General features: G+C 50.8%; 1 protein-coding gene across 3 annotated transcripts; it reads left to right on the plus strand.

Moving 5' to 3' along the window:
- Positions 1 to 5287: 5287 nt before the first annotated feature.
- SERPINA1 (serpin family A member 1) lies at positions 5288 to 17694 on the plus strand. Of its 3 annotated transcripts, XM_023205549.1 has the most exons (6): positions 7159 to 7353; positions 7509 to 7612; positions 12936 to 13585; positions 14917 to 15187; positions 16422 to 16569; positions 17416 to 17694. In XM_023205549.1, the coding sequence occupies exons 3-6, from the start codon at positions 12940 to 12942 to the stop codon at positions 17605 to 17607; spliced, it is 1257 nt and encodes a 418-aa protein (XP_023061317.1). In that variant the 5' UTR covers positions 7159 to 7353; positions 7509 to 7612; positions 12936 to 12939; the 3' UTR covers positions 17608 to 17694. The 3 variants fall into 3 exon arrangements, with proteins under 3 accessions (XP_023061315.1, XP_023061317.1, XP_023061316.1); XM_023205547.1 differs by lacking the exons at positions 7159 to 7353; positions 7509 to 7612 and adding an exon at positions 5288 to 5618; XM_023205548.1 differs by lacking the exon at positions 7509 to 7612.
- Positions 17695 to 22008: the final 4314 nt, after the last annotated feature.

The following is a 22008-nucleotide window of genomic DNA, read 5'->3' on the forward strand; positions in this document are numbered from 1 at the left end:
AGAGATGAAGTCACTGGCTCTGGGTTCTTGGTGGTTAATGGCAGATCTGGGATTTGAACTATGTCTGACTTCTTTTCCACTTAATTCCTGGAATCTTTCCAAGACAGTAAGGAAAGGGGAAGGTGGAGGGGAGAGAAAAAAGTTTTTAAATATAGTTTAGCATAGTCTACAACTAGCCATTCCACCCAAAAAAATGAAAATACAAAGACTTCTACATGAATGCTCATAGAAGCTTCATCCATAACAGACCAAAGTGGACACCACCCAGACATCCGTCAGTAAACAGGGTAATTGGTCCGTCCACACGATGTTGATGGAATAGGACTCAGCAAGAAGCATAAGCGCACTGCTGATATTGGTGACAACGTAGATCAATCTCGGAAACATGATGTTGAACTAAAGAAGCCAGACACAAAAACATAGGTAGTGTATTATCCCATTTACAAGCTCTTCTAGAAGAGGAAAAACCAATCTATGGAGACAGAAATCAGAACAGAAGTTACCTTCGGGAGGCATTGATAGAAAGGGGACTTCACGGATGGAAGAATTTGCTCTGTCTTGCTCAGAGTGGTGGTTACACAGATGCACACACATGTAAAAATGTATTGAGCTATGTATTTAGGAGTTACTGTTTTATTACATGCAAATAACACCTCCATAAAAAGTAAATCAATAAAGACAGGGAAGGGGTGGCAGCACAGAGGAGATGCGGAGAGGCTGGAGGATTCAGGAGAGGCTTTATAGTGTCATCTTTTTTTTTTTTTTTTTTTTTTTGAGACAGAGTTTCGCTCTATCGCCTGGGCTGGAGTGCAGTGGCCGGATCTCAGCTCACTGCAAGCTCTGCCTCCCGGGTTTACGCCATTCTCCCGCCTCAGCCTCCTGAGTAGCTGGGACTACAGGTGCCCGCCACCTCGCCCGGCTAGTTTTTTGTGTTTTTTAGTAGAGACGAGGTTTCACCGTGTTAGCCAGGATGGTCTTGATCTCCTGACCTTGTGATCCGCCCATCTCGGCCTCCCAAAGTGCTGGGATTACAGGCTTGAGCCACCGCGCCCGGCCTATAGTGTCATCTTACATATTCTCTTCAATCCTCACTTGCAAAGTAGGTATAATAAAACCTTCCTTGCAGAGCTGTTGGGGAAATGAACATTTGTGAGCACAAATTTCTGACAGAGGCCTTGGCATCTGGTAAGCAATCAGCAAATGGGTGGCTTTGGTTGGGATTCTGCTGATGAGCTCAGTAGGGGCCACGAGGAGAATGGAAAGAGGGACAGCAGCGGCATGATGCAACCTCCTTCCCCATCGGTGGATTTCATCATGACAGCTCAGTCCTCGCTCTGCTGTCCTCCCCCGGACTGCTGCCCTTTTCTCATGGGGGCAGACAGAGGAGGTGGGTGGAAAGGCAGCTTGGGTGGAGGTGGAAGCCCAGGCTTGGCATCAGGTTCTAGGTCCGGGCTAGGAGGCGTTGGCAGCCTGCTAACCTCTCCCTCCTCGGTGTTAGACGCCAGCTTGAATAACAAAGCGACTGGTTTGGTTTGGTTTGGTTTTGCCTAAGAAGTTGCACACCTCACACAAATTTTTAGCATAGGCTAAGTTTTCACACTTTCACCCTGGCAAGACACCTTAGCCATCGGATGAAAGAAACGCTCCATTTCCATGATCCTTGATTAACTCAGTTCGTGAAGCAACTTTCCATCACCTATTTTGTGCTCAGTACAAAGCCACAGAGATGGAAAAAACACAATCCCTGCCCTCAGGTCACTTGCAGCCTGGTGAGGCCACCAAGCTTTGGGGTCATGAGTCTCACAGCCTGGTTAGAATCTGCCCTCCACCACTTGCCAGTTCTGTGAGCTGGGGCTAGGTGCTCGATGTCTATGAACCTCAGTTTCCTCATCTATAAAATGAGGTAACAGAAATATCGACTTCATAGGCTTGACGTGAGGACGAGAAGTTACTCTGTAACAAATGCTTGGAAGGGCTCTGGCATGAGCCATGTGCTCACTGTTAGTTATATGCTAATGTTACAAAGGGATGTGTATGAAGTGTTGTGGAAGCAGCAAGCAGGGAGAAAGAGGGGAAGGGAGAGAGGGAGGTACCTGTTTCAGCATTAGGGTAACACTCTGTCTTGGTTTCTTCATCTGTTCTAAGGAGCTAACAGTGGTACCCACTGCACAGGATAGAGTGAGGTGATGCACATGAAGTGTTTAAGATAGGGCCTGGCAGAGGCCACATGTGCAAGGACTCTTAGCCACGATTCAGGGGGTGGCATACCACCGCTGGAGTATTTGGAGATTTGTATTATAAAATGGAAGCAAGAGGCCTGTTAAAATCAAGCAAATAGAAATGCCCAAAGTCAACATGAAGGAGTCAACAGGGTAAATCGAACCATTTGAAGCCAAGGTCGGAGTTGGGCAAATTAAGAGCCCTATTGCTCTCTGTTATCTAAGCCACCCACGCAGGGCATGTATTTCTGAATAATAAGCCCTAAAGTCCTGCTGGGTCTCCCACAGTCCCCATGCAAGAGTGAGTCCTGCACGCTCAGCCCTGCCTGTGGTTCCCGGAAGGCCTCTGTCACTGCCTGCTCACTTCCTCTCCCAGGGAAGATACCCCAGTGCCACGTCTCGGGGCAAGAGAAAATGAAGACAGACCTGGAACATGAACATGGTGGCCTTGTCAGAAAGCAAGTGTGTGTTGCTGAAACATCAGCAGAGATTGTCAAAGGGATAAAGAGATAACTTAAAAGGGTTCCTATTGACCAAAATGAGACAAGTTGACCATCTAAAATCAAAGCATAATTATAGTTCAGTAGGACACATCACGTCTCTTAAATCTTCCAATCCATAATGACCATCATGGCACATAACCTCAAAAGAATAAAGTTAAAATAAAGTTCAGAAAAAGTTAGTTGCAACAAAACATTAGTTTTATTAATTTTAACAAGAAGAGGATGAAGCTATAGATTCATTTTTATTCCTTCTTTTAACTATGTTGCTCCCTTACAATGTACAGCTTTGCCTTATTTTTCTCTGTCTGAGTAAGGATAAAGAGTAAAGGCCAGGCACGGTGGCTCACACCTGTAATTCCAGCGCTTTGGGAGGCCGAGGCAGGCGGATCACGTGAGGCCAGGAGTTTGAGACCAGCGTGGCCAACATGATGAAATCTCACCACTACTAAAAATATAAAAATTAGTTGGAAGTGGTAGCGCATGCCTGTAATGCTAGTTACTCTGGAGGCTGAGGCACGAGAATCGCTTGTAATCCCGGAATTCAGGAGGTGGAGTTTGCAGTAAGCCAAGATTGCGCCACTGTAACTCCAGCCTGGGTGACTGAGTGAGACTCTGTCTCAAAAAAAAAAAAAAAAAAAAAAGAGTAAAAACAAGAAGTTGTGAGTAGGCCAAATAGTTCCAGAAAAAGCAGAAATCCAACCGCCTCCCCCCAACACACAGGAAGCGGCTCAGGAGGTTACGCAGAGAAGGCAAGTGTGTCTGCTGGGGTTTTGCAAGTTGGTTCATTTGAAAGATCCCTTAAGGAGGTAAACAAATGGTGCAAACTTCATTCATTCATCTCCTGGAAGATAAACTTCAAACACCCAACTAACCCCACCAATTAAATGAGTTATAGGAAGACAGACACAAGTGTCAATTATGCTAACAGAGCTCTGTGTTAAGTACCCCACCAGCATCGCCTCATTTAAGCCTCACAACTATGTGGGAAAGAGACTTTTATCCCCATTTTACAGATAAGGAAACGCTCAGAGAACTGAGGCTCTTCCCCGTATCCAAGTCCGCTTAGCACCAGTCACCCCACGTCCTCTGCATGTCACAGGTGCTCAGAAAGATGCTAAAGACACCTGGCCCTGCACCTTCAGGAAGCCAAAATGAGCACAGCCCCTAAAGAGAGGATTGACGGCCTCTTTCTGGAAAAAATGGAGTTTGAATCCGAGGAGGTGTCCCTTAACAACAGGTGCTGCTCCCCAAGTCTGGGGCCAAACACAGCAGTTGTTCTCCCACTTAGACCCCTGAGACCTATCTATAAGGTTTTTCAGAGCGAGGACACATCCCCAAAGGTCGTGGCCTTCGGTGGTTAGCATTGACTTGGGGCCCATCACATGCCAGAGGCTGCCCGAAGTGCTTAAATGTTATTACCTCATTTGATCGTCACAATCCTAACGGAAGTGACTCTTCTTAGAGTCTTCCTATCTCACAGATGAGGGAACTGAGGCACAGAGAGGTTAAGTGGCTTGTCTAAGAGCTCACAGAAAGAGCAGTGGAGCTAAGGCTTGACCCCAGATGTTAGATCCTGAGCCCATGCTTTAACCAGTGACCTGCACTGCCTCCCAAAGAAGGGAGCTGGTGCCTGGGAGGGAGGGTGCACAGCGAGGGTGTGCATGGTGCATGTGTGTGTTTGTGGGGTGGCCAGCACTCTTCGGGGCACTTTGCCAATGAGTTCAGCTCCCGTGAAGTCCACTGTTGTTCTCCTGACCAGTCACTCAGTCTTGATTTACTTGGCCCAAGGCCACTGGCCAACATGGTGGCCAGGCTTACCCCCTTACCCGCTTCCTTGCTGCAGACCCCAAATCTTGACCCCCACATCCCTATCCAGCCTATACCACAAGGCTCCCATCTCCAGGCAGGGCCCTGTGATGGGGCAGGGCCTCCCCAGATGCCCCTTATTCATCACCAGCTCACAGAATCTTCCCATGATGTATTTCCTCCGAGGGGATCAGCCCAGATGCTGCAATAGACAATTCTGGAAGTAACCGAGTGGACAAGACTTTCCCCATCGTGTCCTGGGGTTCCTGTGGTCACAGAGTCCTTGTGAATGGCCACTGAGTGCTCCCACCTCCCCCTACCACCCGAGGTTTTGTCCTGGTGCATTTTCCCAGAACATCCCAGCCCTTCCTCCCAGGGTGGATGTCCAGAGCAGGGCAGGGGCTGAGCCTAGAGCCCTGGAACCAAAAGAACAGGACCCCAAATTCTGAGCCCCTTACTTGCCCCACCTGCTCCCACCCATGCTTTCTTCATTCCTCCTCCAAATGCCCCAGCTCCCCACTGCAATCCCTTCTGCACCCAGCCAGGTCCTATGACACACACCTCCCCAGTGCACACAGACCTGCCCAGCCACGGGGCTGCCCACTGGGCATGTCATAGGTGGCTCAGTCCTCTTCCCTCTGTAACTGGCCCCAGAAACCTGCCAGATGTTGGTGCCAGGTCTGTGCCAGGAGGGCAAGGCCTGTCATGTCTAGTAATCCTCTGGGCAGTGTGACTGCACCTTTTACGGCAGCTCAAAGGGAGAGGGTGACTCGTCCTGGGTCGCAGAGCTGACAGGGCGGGTAGAACAGGTGACATGCAGGGCTCTCTGAGTTTATGAAGGCCCAGTCTTATGTCTGCCTGGCAACGGGCAAGGCCCCTTCCTGCCCAAGCTCCCCGCCCCTCCCCAACCTATTGCCTCCGCCACCCGCCACCCGAGGCCGACTTCCTGGGTGGGCAGGAACTGGGCCCTGTGCCCAGGGTGTGCACTGCTTCCATGCAGCAACCCTCAGAGTACTGAGCTGAGCAAAGGAGGAGGAGGGGATCGGCACTCTGAGGAAAGCCTAGCCACTGCCACTGCCAGGAATTCCAGGTAGGAGGGGCAGCAACCTTCTGCCAGCCTCCAGGCCACTCTCCTGTGCCTGCTGGAGGAGACGGAGCTTGAGGAGAGCAGGAAAAGTGGGACGATGCTGCTGTTGCTCACTCAGTTCCACAGATGCGAGGGACAGTGGGGCTTGGAGTGGGGGTCATGGCGCAGATGGGAAAATGAAGGCTCAGAGAGGGGAAGAAAAGCCCAGGAGGTACTGAGGGCAGGCGACCTCAACCACAGCCCAGCACTGGAGCTGTGAGTAGACCTAGAGTAGCAGAATATCCATTCAGCCAGCTCAGGGGAAGGACAGGGACCCTGAAGCCAGGGGATGGAGCTGGCAGGGAAGAGAGCTCAGAGAGAAGGGGAGGGGAGTCTGAGCTCAGTTTCCCACTGCCTGAAAAGAGGGTGGTACCTACTCCCCCCACAGGGTAACTGAATGAGAGACTGCCTGGGGGAAAGCTCTTCAAATGTGGCCCACCCCACCCCAGTGACACCAGGGAGACCCCTGACATGGGGGAGGGAGGACAGCATCAGAAGGGGCTTTCCAGGCACACCCAGCACCCAGCTCTGAGCTTTCCTTGAACTGTTGCATTTTAATCCTCACAGCAGCTCAACAAGGTACATACCGTCACCGTCCCCATTTTACAGATGGGGAAATTGAAGCTCAGAGCAGTTAAACAGCTCACCTGAGGCCTCACAGCCAGTAAGTGGGTTCCCTGGTCTGAATATGTGTGCTGGAGGATCCTGTGGGTCACTCGCCTGGTAGAGCCCCAAGGTGGAGGCGTAAGTGGGACTGGTGAATGACAGAAGGGGCAAAAATGCACTCATCCATTCATTCTGCAAGTATCCACGGCACGTACGCCAGCTCCCAAGCTAGTTTGCGCATTGCACAAAGGGTGATGCAATCTCATTTAGGCTTTTAAAGGGATTGCAATCAAGTGGGGCCCCACTGGCCTCAACCCTGTACCACCCCTTCCCTCCATCCCCAGGGGTCCCCAAAGGCCTCCATCAACCCCAGGGTGGTGGCCGTGTTCCCAAAGAAAATCCAAGCTGTATATACATCACACTGATTTTCCAGGAGCAAAAACAGAAACAGGCCTGAGGCTGGTCAGAATTGAACCTCCTCCTGCTCTGAGGAGCCTGCGGGGCAGGCTAAGCAGAGGGCTGTGCAGACCCACATAAAGAGTCTGCTGTGCGCCAGGCACTTCACCCAAGGCACTTCACGAGCATGCTTGGGAATGAGATTTCCAACTCTCTAGGATGCAGGTGAAACACTTCCTGGTTCAAAGAGGTGAAGCGGCCTGCCTGAGACAGCACCACTCTTCTTGACAGATTTGCTCTCCCACCTCTACCCTGTCTCATGGTCTCCCATGCCAGCCTGACGCTTGTGTCTGCCTCAGTCATGCTCCATTTTTCCATTGGGACAATCAAGAGGGTTTTTGTATCTAAGGCTGACTGGGTAACTTTGGATGAGCAGCCTCTCTGCTCTGAGCCTCAGTTTCCTCATCTGTCAAATGGGCTCTAACCCACTCTGATCTCCCAGGGCGGCATCAGTCTTCAGCATCAGGCATTTCGGGGTGACTCAGTAAATGGTAGATCTTGCTACCAATGGAACAGCCGCTAAGGATTCTGCAGTGAGAGCAGAGGGCCAGCAAAGTGGCACTCTCCCAGTGACTGTCTGACTCACGCCACCCCCTCCACCTTGGATGGACACAGGACGCTGTGGTTTCTGAGCCAGGTACAATGACTCCTTTTGGTACGTGCAGTGGAGGCTGTATGCTGCTCAGGCAGAGTGTCCGGACAGCGTGGGCGGGCGACTCAGAGCCCAGCCTGTGAACTTAGTCCCTGTTTGCTCCTCCGGTAACTGGGGTGATCTTGGTTAATATTCACCAGCAGCCTCCCCCGTTGCCCCTCTGCATCCACTGCTTAAATACGGACAAGGCCAGGGCTCTGTCTCCTCATCGTCAGGCACCACCACTGACCTGGGACAGTGAATCGTAAGTATGCCTTTCACTGCGAGAGGTTCTGGAGAGGCTTCTGAGTCCCCCACGGCCCAGCCAGGCAGCAGGTCTGGGGCAGGAGGGGGTTGTGGAGCGGGTATCCGCCTGCTGAGGTGCAGGGCAGATGGAAGGGCTACAGCTGGGCTCGTATTGTTGTAATAATAGCAGCCATGAGGGTTGTGTCCTGCTTCCCAGTCCTGCCCGGTCCCCACTCAGTACCTCCTGGCGGATACACTGGCTTTTGTAAGCAGAAGTGCATGAGGGTGTCTAGCTCCGCAGTCGTGGCACCCCAGGAGGGGGGCACCAGCCAAGATACAGCAACGGCAACGAAGCGCAGCCATTTCTTTCTGTTTGTGCAGCTCCTGTGTCTGTCAGGGGATTCCTATCTATTGTCTCCTGTAAGCCTCACCACCTCTCCTACTGCTTGGACACGCACCTTTTTCCCCTTCTATGGATGAGGAGGTTAAGGTCCAGAGAGGGATGGGGAGGAACGCCGGCTCACATTCTCCATCCCCTCCAGATATGACCAGGAACAGACCTGTGCCAGGCCTCAGCCTTACATCAAAATGGGTCTCCCCATGCACTGTGGACCTCTGGGCCCTCCTGTCCCAGTGGAGGACAGGAAGCTGTGAGGGGCACCGTCACCCAGGGTTCAAGCTGGCATTCCTGAATAATCGCTCTGTGCCAGGCCACGGCTAAGCTCAGTGCACGATTAAGCCTCATAACCCTCCCAGGCAGTTACCAGGGTGATTCCCATTTTACAGATGAGGAAGTTGGGGACCGAGTGGTTAATAACTGGCCCCAAATCACACACCATCCATAATTTGGGCTTAGGCACCTGGCTCCAGGTCCCGAAATCCTGAGCCTGGCCCTAGTGCTCACCCTTTCTCTCGGGTCTCAGGCGCTGGATGGGGAGCAGGAAGCCTGGGCTGGACTTGAGGCCTCTATGATGCTCGGTGACTTCAGACAGTTGCTCAACCTCTCTGTTCTCTTGGGCAAAACATGATAACCTTTGACCTCTGTCCCCTCCCTTCACCCCACCCGACCTTGATCTCTGGAGTGTTGGAAGAATTTAATTTTTCCTGCACTGAGTTTTGGAGACGGGGGTCAAAAAGCTGACCAAGGCCAAGGTGGCCAGTTTCCCATAGAACGCCTCTAAAAGACCTGCAGCACTAGCCGCAAGAACTGGTATTCTTGAGAACTTACTGTGCACCAGGCACTTCTTGGTATTTTGTGCATATTTAATTTCACAATAACTGTATGACAAAGTCCACCTTTCTCATCTCCAGGAAACTGAGGTTGAGAGAGGTTAAGTAACGTGTTCAAGGTCACACAGCTAATAGCAAGTTGATCTGGAGCAATCTGGCCTGAGAGCCTCTAATTTTAGCCACAGACTGATGCTGCCCCTCTTCATGTAGCCAGGCCACCTCTGAAGTCTTCTGATTCAAGACTTCTGGCTTCAGCTTTGTACACAGAGGCGATTCAATGTCAGGTTTTGCAGTCAAATCTGTTTAATCCCCGACAAAACATCTGGGATTAAATCTCAGTTTTGTAAGCAAGTAGCTCTGTGATTTTTAGTAAGTTATTGAATCCTCTTTGGGCCTCAATTTTTCTGTCTATAAAATAGGGTTAATCCTTTGCGTCTCATAGGGTAAGCTTTGAGGACAGCTTAGATGATACAGTGCCTGTAAATCGCCTGCTGTCAGTAAGTGTGGCAATGATGGTGACACTGAGGTTGATGTTTGCTTAGCATAGGGGTAGGCAGCTAGCAGGCAGTAAACAAACACTTGGAGAATTTGATGGAAAATTTGCCAAACTCAGATGCTGTTCACTGCTGCGCAGGAGCCCCTTCTTGCTGAAATGGGTCCTGGGGAGTGCAGCAGCTGGCCAGGAAGAAATCTGCCCTCTCTCGGGCGGGAGCTCAACCTGTGTGCAGGTACCGGGGGGCTTCCGCACCAGGTGCCCACTCGCGCATTACATCGGTTATTCCTCATCTCTGTCCAAGGGACTCTTTTCTCCACTGTACAGCTCTGAAGCCAATGCTCAAAGCCGTGAGGTCATTTACCCCAGGCCCCCTGCCCGTAAGTGACAGGGCCTGGTCACACTTGGGTTTATTTATTGCCCATTTCAACAGGTGGTTTGACCATAGGCGAGATTCTCTTCCCTGCACTCTGCTGGGTTGCTCTTGGTCCCTTACTTTCTGCTCCTGGGTAGAAATGGTGTGAGATTAGGCAGGAAGTGGCTCGCTTCCCTCTCCCCGGCCCTGCAAAGAGTGCTCCCACCTGCCCCAATTCCAGAAATGTCACCATGAAGCGTTCATTCTTTTGGTTTAAAGCTTGGCCTCAGTGTCCATACACCATGGGGTACTTGACCATCTACTTTCTCCTGTCCAGTCGCCCTCCCAGGCACTAGCTTTTGGGGGTGCAGGGTGCTACCTCTGATAGAAGGGCCAGGAGAGAGCAGGTTTTGGAGTCCTGATGCTATAAGGAACAGCTTGGGAGGCATAATGAACCCAACACTATGCTTGAGACCAATGTCAGAGCCCAATTCTGACGTTCACCATCTGAGATTTGAGGGCACAGCTGTCTCAGTCCGTGATCGGAGTGCTGGGAAAGCCAAGACGTGTTCCAGCTTTGTCACTGACTTGCTGTATGGCCTCGACAAGGCCCTGACCCTCTCTGGCTTCAAACTCTTCACTGTGAAAGGAGGAAACCAGAGTAGGTGATGTGACGCCAGGAAAGATGGATGGGTGTGGGGAAATGTGCTCCTCCCAGCTGTCACCCCCTCTCCACCCTCCCTGCACCAGCCTCGCCACCTCCTTTGAGCCCAGCAGCCCCCTGTCTAGGAGGGCGCCTCTCCTCAGGCCTAGCCACGGAAATTCTCCATGTGTTTTGCTACATTGAACCCAGATGCTATTCTAACCAAGAATCCTGGCTGGGTGCAGTGACTCTCGCCTGTAACCCCAGCACTTTGGGAGGCTGAGGCAGGCGGATCAAGAGGTCAGGAGTTCAAGACCTGCCTGGCCGACATGGTGAAATCTCATCTCTACTAAAAATACAAAAATTAGCCAGACGTGGTGGCATGCGCCTGTAATCCCAGCTACTTGGGAAACTGAGGCAGGAGACCTGCTTGAACCCAGGAGGCAGAGGTTTCAGTGAGCCAAGATCATGCCACTGCACTCCAGCCTGGGGGATAAAGCGAGACTCTGTCTCAAAAAAAAAAAAAAAAAATCCTGTGTTAGCGTACAGAGGACCCCAGTGAGGTCTTCTCCCAGCCCTACTTTGCACAACTGGGGAGAGTGAGGCCTCAGGACCAGGGGATGCTTACTCAAGGCCAAGTGGATAGTGATGGCCCTGCCAGGACTAGAAGCCACAACTTCTGGCCCTAAGGCCACTCAGCATATTTAGTGTCCCCACCCTGCAGAGGCCCAACTCCCTCCTGACCTCTGAGCCCTGTAATGATGGGGGAATTTCCATAAACCATGAAGGACTGCACAAAATCCAGTTGGGAAGTGAAAGAGAAACCTAAGGGAGATGGAAATATACAGCACTAATTTTAACACAGTCTTCAGTTCTGACAACACTAGCTAGTTGAAGAAAACTACAAACATGTATTATGTAGTGTGTGGTCTGTTCCATTTGGATTACTTAGAGGTAAGAGGGCCAGGAGAAAGGAGTTAGAGAGAAACCAGCTTTATGCTTCATTTTGTTGCTTTACTGGAAAGAAACTTTTAACAGTCCAGGGGGGTCAATGAATCTCAATATTTGTTATTTCCAACTTTTTTCTCCAGTGTTTCATTTCCCAAATTCAAGGACACCTTTTTCTTTGTATTTTGTTAAGATGATGATTTTAGTTTTGTGACTAGTAGTTAACTATGTGGCTGCCAGGCATATTCTCCTCAGCTAGGACCTCAGTTTTCCCATCTGTGTAGACAGCAGGTTCTACTTAGGGGGCTGCAGATTGGTGGTCCAAAGTCTGGGCATATCTGGAGTAGAAGGAGCACTGTGGGACAGGGCACGCTCTGTGTTGCTGTGGATGACACTGACTATGATCACTGCTCAGCAGAGCCTGCTCTCGCCGGTTCAACCACAAGCCCCACCACTCCCTATTGTCTCAGCCCCAGCTATGAAACATGCATTCCTCACTGGAATATCACCTGAAGGCTTTGAATTTGCAACACCTTCCAACCCCTCCCTCAAAAGGGTTGCCCTCTCAGATCCTTTTGATGTAAGGTTTGGTGTCTAGACTTATTTCACTAAATTCTTCCAACAGCCTCACTTTATGTATGAGGCAAAATGAGGACCAGGGAGATAAATGACTTGTCCTGGCTCATACACCTGGAAAGTGACAGAGTCAGATTAGATCCCAGGTCTATCTGAAGCTAAAAGAGATGTTTTTTCACTTCCCACCACCCCCATCTCCTTTAAAGCAGCACAAAGCCCTGCTTTAAAGGAGAGATGAGCTTCTCTAAAGTCCCTGACAGCAAGAGCCCAGAACTGGGACACCATTGGTGATCCAGATGGCAGGTGAGCTGACTGCAGGGATATCAGCCTATTCTTGTGGCTGGGACCACAGAGCATTGTGGGGACAGCCCCCTCTCTTAGGAAAAAAACCCTAAGGGCTGAGGATCCTTGTGAGTGTTGGGGAGGAACAGCTCCCAGGGGATGTAATCACAGCCCCACCATGCTCTAGCTGGTGCCATTGTGCAAGATGCATTTCCCTTCTGTGCAGCAGTGTCCCTGGCCACTAAACAGTGGGATTAGATAGAAGTCCTCCAAGGGCTTCTAGCTTGATGTGATTCTTCATTCTGATCTGGCCCGATTCCTGGATAATCGTGGCCAGGCCCATTCCTCTTCTTATGCCTCATTTGCTTCTTTTGTAAAACAATGGCTGTACCACTTGCATCTTAGGGTCATTGCAGATGTAAGTGGAGCCATCCAGAGCCTGGGTGCAGGACCTAGATGTAGGATTCTGGTTCTGCTACTTTGCTTCCTCAGTGACATTGAATAGCTGACCCAATCTCTCTGGCTTTGGTTTCTTCATCTGAAAAAGAAGGATAGTAGCATCAGCACCTCACAGGATTGTTATAAGAAAGCAATGAGTTAACACATGTGCGCACGTAGAACAGTGCTTGGCATATGGTAAGCACTACATACATTTTGCTATTCTTCTGATTCTTTCAGTGTTACTGATGTCGGCAAGTACTTGGCACAGGCTGGTTTAATAAGCCTTAGGCACTTCCACATGGTGTCAATCCCGGGTCACTGGGAGTCATCATGTGCCCTGACTCGGGGCCTGGCCCCCCGTCTCTATCTTGCAGGACAATGCCATCTTCTGTCTCGTGGGGCGTCCTCCTGCTGGCAGGCCTGTGCTGCCTGCTCGCCAGCTCTATGGCTGAGGATCCCCAGGGAGATGCTGCCCAGAAGACGGATACATCCCACCATGATCAGGACCATCCAACCTTCAACAAGATCACCCCCAGCCTGGCTGAGTTCGCCTTCAGCCTATATCGCCAGCTGGCACACCAGTCCAACAGCACCAATATCTTCTTCTCCCCAGTGAGCATCGCTACAGCCCTTGCAATGCTTTCCCTGGGGACCAAGGCTGACACTCACAGTGAAATCCTGGAGGGCCTGAGTTTCAACCTCACGGAGATTCCGGAGGCTCAGGTCCATGAAGGCTTCCAGGAACTCCTCCGTACCCTCAACAAGCCAGACAGCCAGCTCCAGCTGACCGCCGGCAATGGCCTGTTCCTCAACGAGAGCCTGAAGGTAGTGGATAAGTTTTTGGAGGATGTCAAAAAACTGTACCACTCAGAAGCCTTCTCTGTCAACTTTGAGGACACCAAAGAGGCCAAGAAACAGATCAACGATTACGTGGAGAAGGGAACTCAAGGGAAAATTGTGGATTTGGTCAAGGAGCTTGACAGTGACACAGTTTTGGCTCTGGTGAATTACATCTTCTTTAAAGGTAAGGTTGCAAAACCAGCCTGAGCTGTTCCCATAGAAACAACCAAAAATATTCTCAAACCATCATCCCTTGAACTCTCCTTGGCAATGCATTATGGGCTATAGCAATGCATGTCAGTGTGGGCTCTTCAATTTTCTACACACAAACACTAAAATGTTTTCCATCATTGAGTAATTTGAGGGAACAATAGATTAAATTGTCAAAACCACTGACAGCTCTGCAGAACTTTTCAGAGCCTTTAATGTCCTTGTGTGTACTGTATATGTAGAATATATAATGCTTAGAACTATAGAACAAGTTGTAATATACTGCATAAAGTGATAGTTTCATGGAACATACTTTAGACGACTCTAGTGTCCCAGAATGAGTATCAGTTTTGCAGTCTGAAAGACCTGGGTTCAAATCCTGCCTCTACCACTATTAGCTTTTGACAAAGAACAATGCGTTCTACCTCCTTGAGGTGCTAATTTCCCATCTTAGCATGGACAAAATACCATCCTTGCTGTCAGGTTTTTTTTAGGATTAAACAAGTGACAAACACCTTGGGAACAGCGTGGCATAGAGCAGGTGGTAGACTCTTCTGTATCTCAGGCTGCCTTCCTGCCCCTGAGGGGTTAAAATGTTCTTGAGGCAAAGGAGGGTCAGTGGAGAGCAGCCAAGCTGCAGTCAGCACAACTGAGATCCTGGCTCTGCTGTGGCTTAGGGCAGGCCCCGGTCCCTCTCCAGCCCCAGTCTCCTCCTTCTGTCCAATGAGAAAGCTGGAATCAGAGGTCCCTAAGGCCCCCTGTCCACTCTGCATGCCTCGATGGTGAAGCTCTCTTGGCATGGGAGAGGGGAGGCTGCCTAGGCATCTGCATTTCCCCTGCCAATCCAGGGGATAAAGAAAACTCTCAGGAATAGTAAGCAGAATGTTTGCCCTGAATGAATAACTGAGCTGCCAATTAACAAGGGGCAGGGAGCCTTAGACAGGAGGTAACAAATATGCCTGATGCTCCAACATTGTATATGTAATATCCAAGACACCCTCAAATAAACATACAATTCCAATGAAAATGCACAGTCAGGATGGCATCTCTTAGCCTCACATCTCCGCCATGTAGAAATTCTGCATCTTCCTCCAGTTTTGAATTATCTCCACACAGACCTTTTTGGCAGCTTGGATGGTTGGTTTTAGCACCTTTTACAGATGATGAAGCTGAGGCTTGAGGGATGTGTGTCATCAAGGGGGTTCAGGGCTTCTCAGGGAGGAGACTGATGGCTCCTTTATTCTGCCACACTCTTCCAAACCTTCACCCACCCCTACTGATGCCCACCTTACCCTCTCTCTCCAGGCAAATGGGAGAGACCCTTTGAGGTCGAGGCCACCAAGGAAGAGGACTTCCACGTGGACCAGGCGACCACCGTGAAGGTGCCCATGATGAGGCGTTTAGGCATGTTTAACATCCACCACTGCGAGAAGCTGTCCAGCTGGGTGCTGCTGATGAAATACCTGGGCAACGCCACTGCCGTCTTCTTCCTGCCTGATGAGGGGAAACTACAGCACCTGGAAAATGAACTCACCCACGATATCATCACCAAGTTCCTGGAAAATGAAGACAGAAGGTGATTCCCCAACCTGAGGGTGACCAAGAAGCTGCCCGCACCTCTTAGCCACATTGGGACTGAGGCCCACCAGGACTGACCAGAGGGTTGGAGAGGGTGAACACTACATCCCTGGGTCACTGCTACTCTGCATAAACTTGGCTTCCAGAATGAGGCCACCACTGAGTTCAGGTGGCGCCGGCCATGTTCCATGAGGAGGACAGTACCCAGGGATGAGGAGGTAAAGGTCTCATCCTTGGGGACTTCCCACTCCAGCGTGGACACTGTCCCTTCCCAATATCCAGTGCCCAGGGCAGGGACAGCAGCACCACCACACGTTCTGGCAGAACCAGAAAGGAACAGGTGGGCTTCCTGGCAAAGGCTGTAGTGAAGTGTGGAGTTCAAGGGTAGAATGTCCCTGTGGGGATGGGGGAAGAGCCTGTGTGGCTAGGCCCAGAAACGCAAGGTTCAAAATTGGATTAGCCAGGGCATGTTAGCAGAAGGCTTGAGTTTCTCTGTCACTTTATCGGTGCTGTTAGATTGGGTGCCCTGTAGTAAATGATACTCGAATATGAGCCACACATTAGCGTATCTGTGTGCATTCGTAATTATGCCCATGCCCTCCTGATCTAGTTTATTTTGTACACTGTAAAACCAAGATGAAAATACAAAAGGTGTTGAGTTCATAATAGGAATTGAAGCTGGAATTTCTTTGTTTCACGCCAGCACCTCCTGAGTCCCTGCTCCAGGGGTTGAGAAAGAACAAGGAGGCTGACAGGGTAACTGATCAGAGAGCCCAGAGCCAGGCTGCCCACTCACACCAGACCCTGCTCGGGGTGGCTCTGTCTCCCCATGGAAAGCAAGAGAAGAGCACTCAGCCTGGTGTGGTCAGTCTTCTGGTGGCACTGCCACCAGCCCATATTCCTCTGGGTATAGGGCCCGGGGGATGTTTCAGGCTGGGGGCCCAGTGACCAGACACTACAGGGCAGGATGAGACATGCTTCCAGTACACCTAGAATCTCAGAGGAGGTGGCATTTCAAGCTTTCATGATTCATTTGATGTTAACATTCCTTGACTCAATGTAGAAGAGCTAATAGTAGAACAAACCAAAGCCAAGTTCCCATCTTAGAGTGGGTGGAGGACACAGGAATAAGTGGCAGAAATAATCAGAAAAGAAAACACTTGCACTGCATGGGCCCCAGAAGAACAAGGGGAATGCTGTGCCATGCCTTGAATTTCTTTTCTTCACGGCAGGTCTGCCAACTTATATTTACCCAAAATGTCCATTACTGGAACCTATGATCTGAAGACAGTCCTGGGCCCCCTGGGTATCACTAAGGTCTTCAGCAATGGAGCTGACCTCTCGGGGGTCACGGAGGAGGTACCACTGAAGCTCTCCAAGGTGAGATCACCCTGATGACCCTGTTGCACCCCGGTATCTGAAGGGAACAATGTATGGGGGCTACAGTTCTATCCTGAGGCTGAGGAAGGGGCCAAGGGAAACAAATGAAGACCGAGGCTGAGCTCCTGAGGATGCTCGTGATTCACAGATGTGGGACGTGGTCAGACGGCCAAGCCAGGCAGGGGCCTGCTGTGCCGCTGGCACTTTCAGGGCCTCCCTTGAGGTTGCGTCACCGACCCTGAATTTCATCTTTGCCCAGGACCTTCTAGACATCGGGCCTTGATTTATCCATATTGACATGGAAAGGTTTGGGTTAAGTTGTTTCAAAGGACTTTGTGACTCCTTCAATCTGTGAGATTTGGTGTCTGAAAGAATGAATGATGTCAGCTAAAGATGACACTTACTTTGGAAAACTAAAGGTGACCAAAGAACAACTGCAGTTCCGTGAACGGCTGCATTGTCTTGGGGTCTGGGCACTGTGAAGGTCACTGTCAGGGTCCATGTCCTCGAGGATCTTCAAGCTGTGTACTAGAAAGGAGAGAGCCCTGGAGGCAGACGTGGAGTGGCGATGCTCTTCCCCGTCCTGAGTTGTGGGTGCACCCTGAGCAGGGGCATAGGCGCTTGTCGGGAAGATGGACAGAGGGGAGCCAGCCCTGTCAGCCAAAGCCTTGAGGAGGAGCAAGGCCTGTGTGACAGGGAGGGAGAGGATGTGCAGGGCCAGGGCCGTGCAGCGGGAGAAAGGCCTGAGTGAACACTTCCTGGGAGGTGTCCACGTGAGCCTTGCTGGAGGCCTGGGCTGGGGCACAACTCAGCCTTAGAACATGTTTCTGCTTCTCTCCCTTCCAGGCCGTGCATAAGGCCGTGCTGACCATCGACGAGAAAGGGACTGAAGCTGCTGGGGTCACGATTTTCGAGGCCATCCCCATGTCTGTTCCCCCCGAGATCAAGTTCAACAAACCCTTTGTCTTCTTAATGATTGAACAAAATACCAAGTCTCCCCTCTTCATGGGAAAAGTGGTGAATCCCACCCAGACATAACTGCCTGTCACTCCTCAGCCCCTCCCCTCCATCCCTGGCCCCCTCCCTGGATGACATTAAAGAAGGGTTGAGCTGGTCCCTGCCTGCGTGTGACTGCAAACCCCTCCCCTGTTGTCTCGGAGTCTTCCTTTGCCTGCTGAGGCCGTGTGTGGGCTCCAGGTCACAGTGCTGTCTCCGGACCCCCTGAACTGTGTTCATGGAGCATCTGGCTGGGCAGGCATATGCTGGGCCAGGATGGAGGGGGCTGAATCCTCGGCTTACGAACCTGGGCCCATCTGTTTCTGGAGAGCTCCAGTCTTCCTTGTCCTGTCTTGGAGTCCCTAAGAAGGAATCACAGGGGAGGAATCAGATACCAGCCCATGACCCCAGGTTCCTCCAAGCATCTTCATGTCCCCCTGCTCATCCCCCACTCCCTGCCACCAAGGGTTCCTCATCCTGCCAGGGCTGACTGTGCCCACCCCAAGGCTGCCCTCCTGAGGGCCTGAGAACTGCCTGATCATGCCCTAGCCCTGTTCTGTGGCATCTTTTCTCATCAATGAGAAAAGAGAGAGGACCGTGTCCTCTTCTTGTCCCACTGTCACCTAACCAGGCTTGGGCCCTGCCCCTCTTGGGCACTTCTGGAAAATGACTGAAGCAGATTCCTCCTGAAGCCCATTCTCCATGGGGCGACAAGGACACCTATTCTGCCCTTGTCCTTCCATCGCTGCCCCATAATCCCTCACATATCTCCATTTAGAATCAGGTCCCTTCTCCCCAGATAAAGAGGGGGGTCTCTGCTTCTTTTTCTCTATCTCCTCCTCAGACTCATCCAGGCCCAGCAATCCCCAGAAGACCATTACCCTCTATCCCTTCTCCTCCCTAGTCATGTGGCCATAGGCCTGCTGATGGCTCAGGAAGGCCATTGCAAGGATTCCCCAGCTATGGGAGAGGAAGCACAGCACCCACTGACCCCTGCAACCCCTCCCTTTCTCCCCTGAGTCCTGACTGGGGCCACATGCAGCCTGACTTCTTTGTGCCTGTTGCTGTCCCTGCAGTCTTCTGAGAGCAGCCGCAGCTCCAGTGCCATGGCAGGAGGCTGTTCCTGAACAGTCTTTGTGGTAAGGGCCAGGAGGGTCCTTCCATCCTCCAAGGCCCTGCTAAAGGGCACAGCAGCCAGGAGGTCCCCTGAGCCCCCAGCTGAAGGACAGGCTGCTCCCTCTGTCTCTACCAGGAATTGCCTTGTCCTATGGAAGGCACCGACCCATCCCAAACTAATCTTGGAATCCCTGTCTGACCACTCAGTGTCATGAATGTGTGCTGAAAGGATGAGGTTGAGTCATACCAAATAGTGATTTTTGTAGTTCAAAATGGTGAAATTAGCAATTCAACATGATTCAGCCTAATCAATGGATACCCACTGTTTCCCACACAAGTCTCCTGTTCTCTTAAGCTTACTCAGTGACAGCCTTTCACTCTCCACAAATATATTAAAGATATGACCATCACTGAGCCTCCTAGGATGACACCAGACCTGAGAGTCTGAAGACCGGTATTCAAGTTCTGACTTTTCCCCCTGCCAGCTGTGTGACCTTCGTGAAGTCGCCAAATCTCTCTGAGTCACAGTCATTGCCAGTAAGACCTGCCTTTGAGTTGGTACGATGTTCAAGTCAGATAATAAAACAACGTTTACACCTATTAGAGCAGAGAATAACTAGAACTACATTTCTTTCATTTATGAGCTTTCTGTGAATCAGACATCCCTGTGAAGAACCTCCCTGGCTATTTCCCATTTAATCACTGTAGCAGCACTGTGATGTGTGAGTAGATCCGCTGTGCTCTGAAACTCCAAATCTACACATGAGGAAACTGAGGCTCAGAGAGGCTGCTGGTCTCCCACAATGTCACATAGTTCATAAGTGGCAAAGCTGGCTTGATGGGCTACTCGTTCCTCTGAACCACACCACCTCACCACACTCTCCCCTTTGAGGGTCACGCTAAACTTCTGCAGAGCTAATTCTGCCTTAAACCATAAGAGTTGCTGGTGGCCCACAGCTCACGCCTAGCACGCTTCACGAGAAAAACGCCCTCCTCCCAATGTGGAGCAGGCCCTGAGCTGAAGGTGGTGAGCAGAAGCTCATCCACCAGATGTTGACACAGCCCGCAACCTTGGACGACCCACAGGACTCCTCTTATTTAACTGGCATTTGGTAGGAGAACAGGGGCAGAGTCAAAGACAAGTGGGCTTTCCGGAGCAGCCAGGACAGGGAAGGAGGCTGCAGTGTTGAGGGCATCACCTTAGTCACCATCGTTTTACTTTGAAGAATTGTCTGTCACACACGAGTTGACAGTCTGGTTGGGAGAGACTCTATTCAAACTAGCATAAGCTCCCAGAGGAATTCCTGGGCTCCCGTGGGAATCAACAGGGATCAGTCAGGGCTGGGCAGAGCGTTATGACAACCTCATTAGGAGGAAGACAAATACATGTCACAAGTCCATGAGGCGACAGCCATAAGACCTCAGCTTCACTGTATCTTCCAGAGTTTTTTAAAAAAATGTATTCACTGTCTAATGTGATCCTCCAGACAGGTCCCGCAGGACTCAGCCTAGGAATCATTATCCCCAAAGTACACATGGGGAAACTGAGGTCCAGCAGGTCAAATGCTCTGTCCAGTGTGGGCCTGGAAGGCAGGACTTCTCCGCTCTTCGGCCTGGCTGTCCCCAACTGCACACACTTCCTCAGTCCATATGGGATCACGATAAAAACTCCGTCCTCCAGAACCACACTGTGTCAACCTGCTGCGCTCTAACAGCAGCTGAAGGTCAAGCTGCGGGGCATCCTGGGTGTTCCGAGTCAGTTTCCCACTGCAGGCAGGAACCTCATCTTGCTCTGAAACAGATGAGAGGGAAACACAGAAAACAGCTTTGAGCTCAGCCGGGAACCTTAGAGTCATGACCTTTTACCCCACCTAGGAGTTTGCAGAGGAGAGAACACATGAATTTTAGATTTTAAGCCTACATAAAGGAAGCCTTGGTTTGAAGTGCAAGCTCTGCCAGACAGGGGGCACCCTGTGAGCCCCATTTGTTAAGAGGACAATAGTCAGGGAGCTTCCAGGTTCTCACACCAGAAATGGGAAATACAGATTATACACTGGTCTCCTTCCCAGGAGAAACTTGATCCTCCCATAAATCCAAGCAGGGAGCATTTATTCAAACAACAAACAAGCAAACATGAGCTGCGTATGGGGGATAGAGAGATGAAACCCTGGGAGAATGTTGGTCTACGGCGGTAGGGAATGGTGAATAAATGAGATGTGCGTCCATAGATCTGGGTGGAGAGGGTCAGGGTGCAACCCGGGAGCTTTCCAGAGGCGTGAGAAATGGTCTGTATACACCCACAGATGACCTCAAACACCCCAAGGGCTCCTTGAAAGGCTGAGGACTTTGTGTTGTTCTCGGTTGGAAAATTCACAGGCAGTGGAGTCAACAAGGGACACGGCAGGACTCAGAGCCAGGGACAGCTTCTGCAGGAACCCGGGTCAGTTCTAAAAGGACAAATGGAATGACCCTGAGTAGAGAAGTCAGAGAAAGGCACCATCACTGAGGCAAACTCCCTCCCCAGCAGGGACCCAGGCAGCAACCCAAAAAAGCAGGAGTCTCACTTCTGCATCATATGGGAGAGGGCAGGCTGTGTGATCTCAGGGAAGTTCCTCAACTTCTCTGTGCCAAAGTTTCCTCATCTGCAAAATGTAAATCGAATTTGAGGTCTCGATGAAATGACTTATTTCTCTAAAGTTCCTTGTCCTTGTCCCATGCAGCCTAGAAATCTTCCTCTGGCCTAGTTGTGGAGCCAAGGATAGACCGGGCCTGAATCTCCCATTGCTGGAGGTGGTGAAGCTGACCAGCATGAGAGGTCAGGTTTTAGAAGCCCAAATCCCAACAGGCATAAGCCTCACCCTCCAATATCAGCTTTATCAGAAAGAAAAAAATAACATGTCGTATCCATTTGTCCTTTTCCTTAAATGGGAGGCACTTGGGCAGGGCAGAGGGGCTGATTATCCAAGTTGGGAAGACGCTGACAGCGGACACTTCAATGGCAGCATAGGAGTTTTCTGATAACTGTCATTGGTATCACACTTACTATTGAAATCGTGACGTCAGGAATGATGAAAGGAACTAGAGTCAGATGGTCTGGAGCAGGGAAGTGAGGAGCTGAAACCTCCTTCAACCTGGTTGCTGTGTCCCCAGGGTGGGTAGAGCCCCTCTGTTCATCCCACATGGAAAAAAATAGAGTGGGTGAGGAATCAGTCCTTGCTAAAGGGTTGAAGAACTGAGCTGCGAGCTTCTTGATTGCTGCAGCACAATCCTTGCCCGTCCTGACTGATATAACCAGAATTCGTGAAATGCATCAAATAAGTCTTCACC

The sequence above is a fragment of the Piliocolobus tephrosceles genome, chromosome 6, assembly GCF_002776525.5.
Source record: "Piliocolobus tephrosceles isolate RC106 chromosome 6, ASM277652v3, whole genome shotgun sequence".
Classification (NCBI taxonomy): Eukaryota; Metazoa; Chordata; class Mammalia; order Primates; family Cercopithecidae; genus Piliocolobus; species Piliocolobus tephrosceles.

Bases quoted from the DNA above. Each gene is read 5' to 3' on its own strand.
- SERPINA1 (XM_023205547.1), top strand. From the start codon at position 12,940: ATGCCATCTTCTGTCTCGTGGGGCGTCCTCCTGCTGGCAGGCCTGTGC. The intron at 15,188-16,421 runs GTGATTCCCCAA...TCTTCACGGCAG, and splicing joins CTGGAAAATGAAGACAGAAG to GTCTGCCAACTTATATTTAC. The intron at 16,570-17,415 runs GTGAGATCACCC...TCTCCCTTCCAG, and splicing joins TACCACTGAAGCTCTCCAAG to GCCGTGCATAAGGCCGTGCT.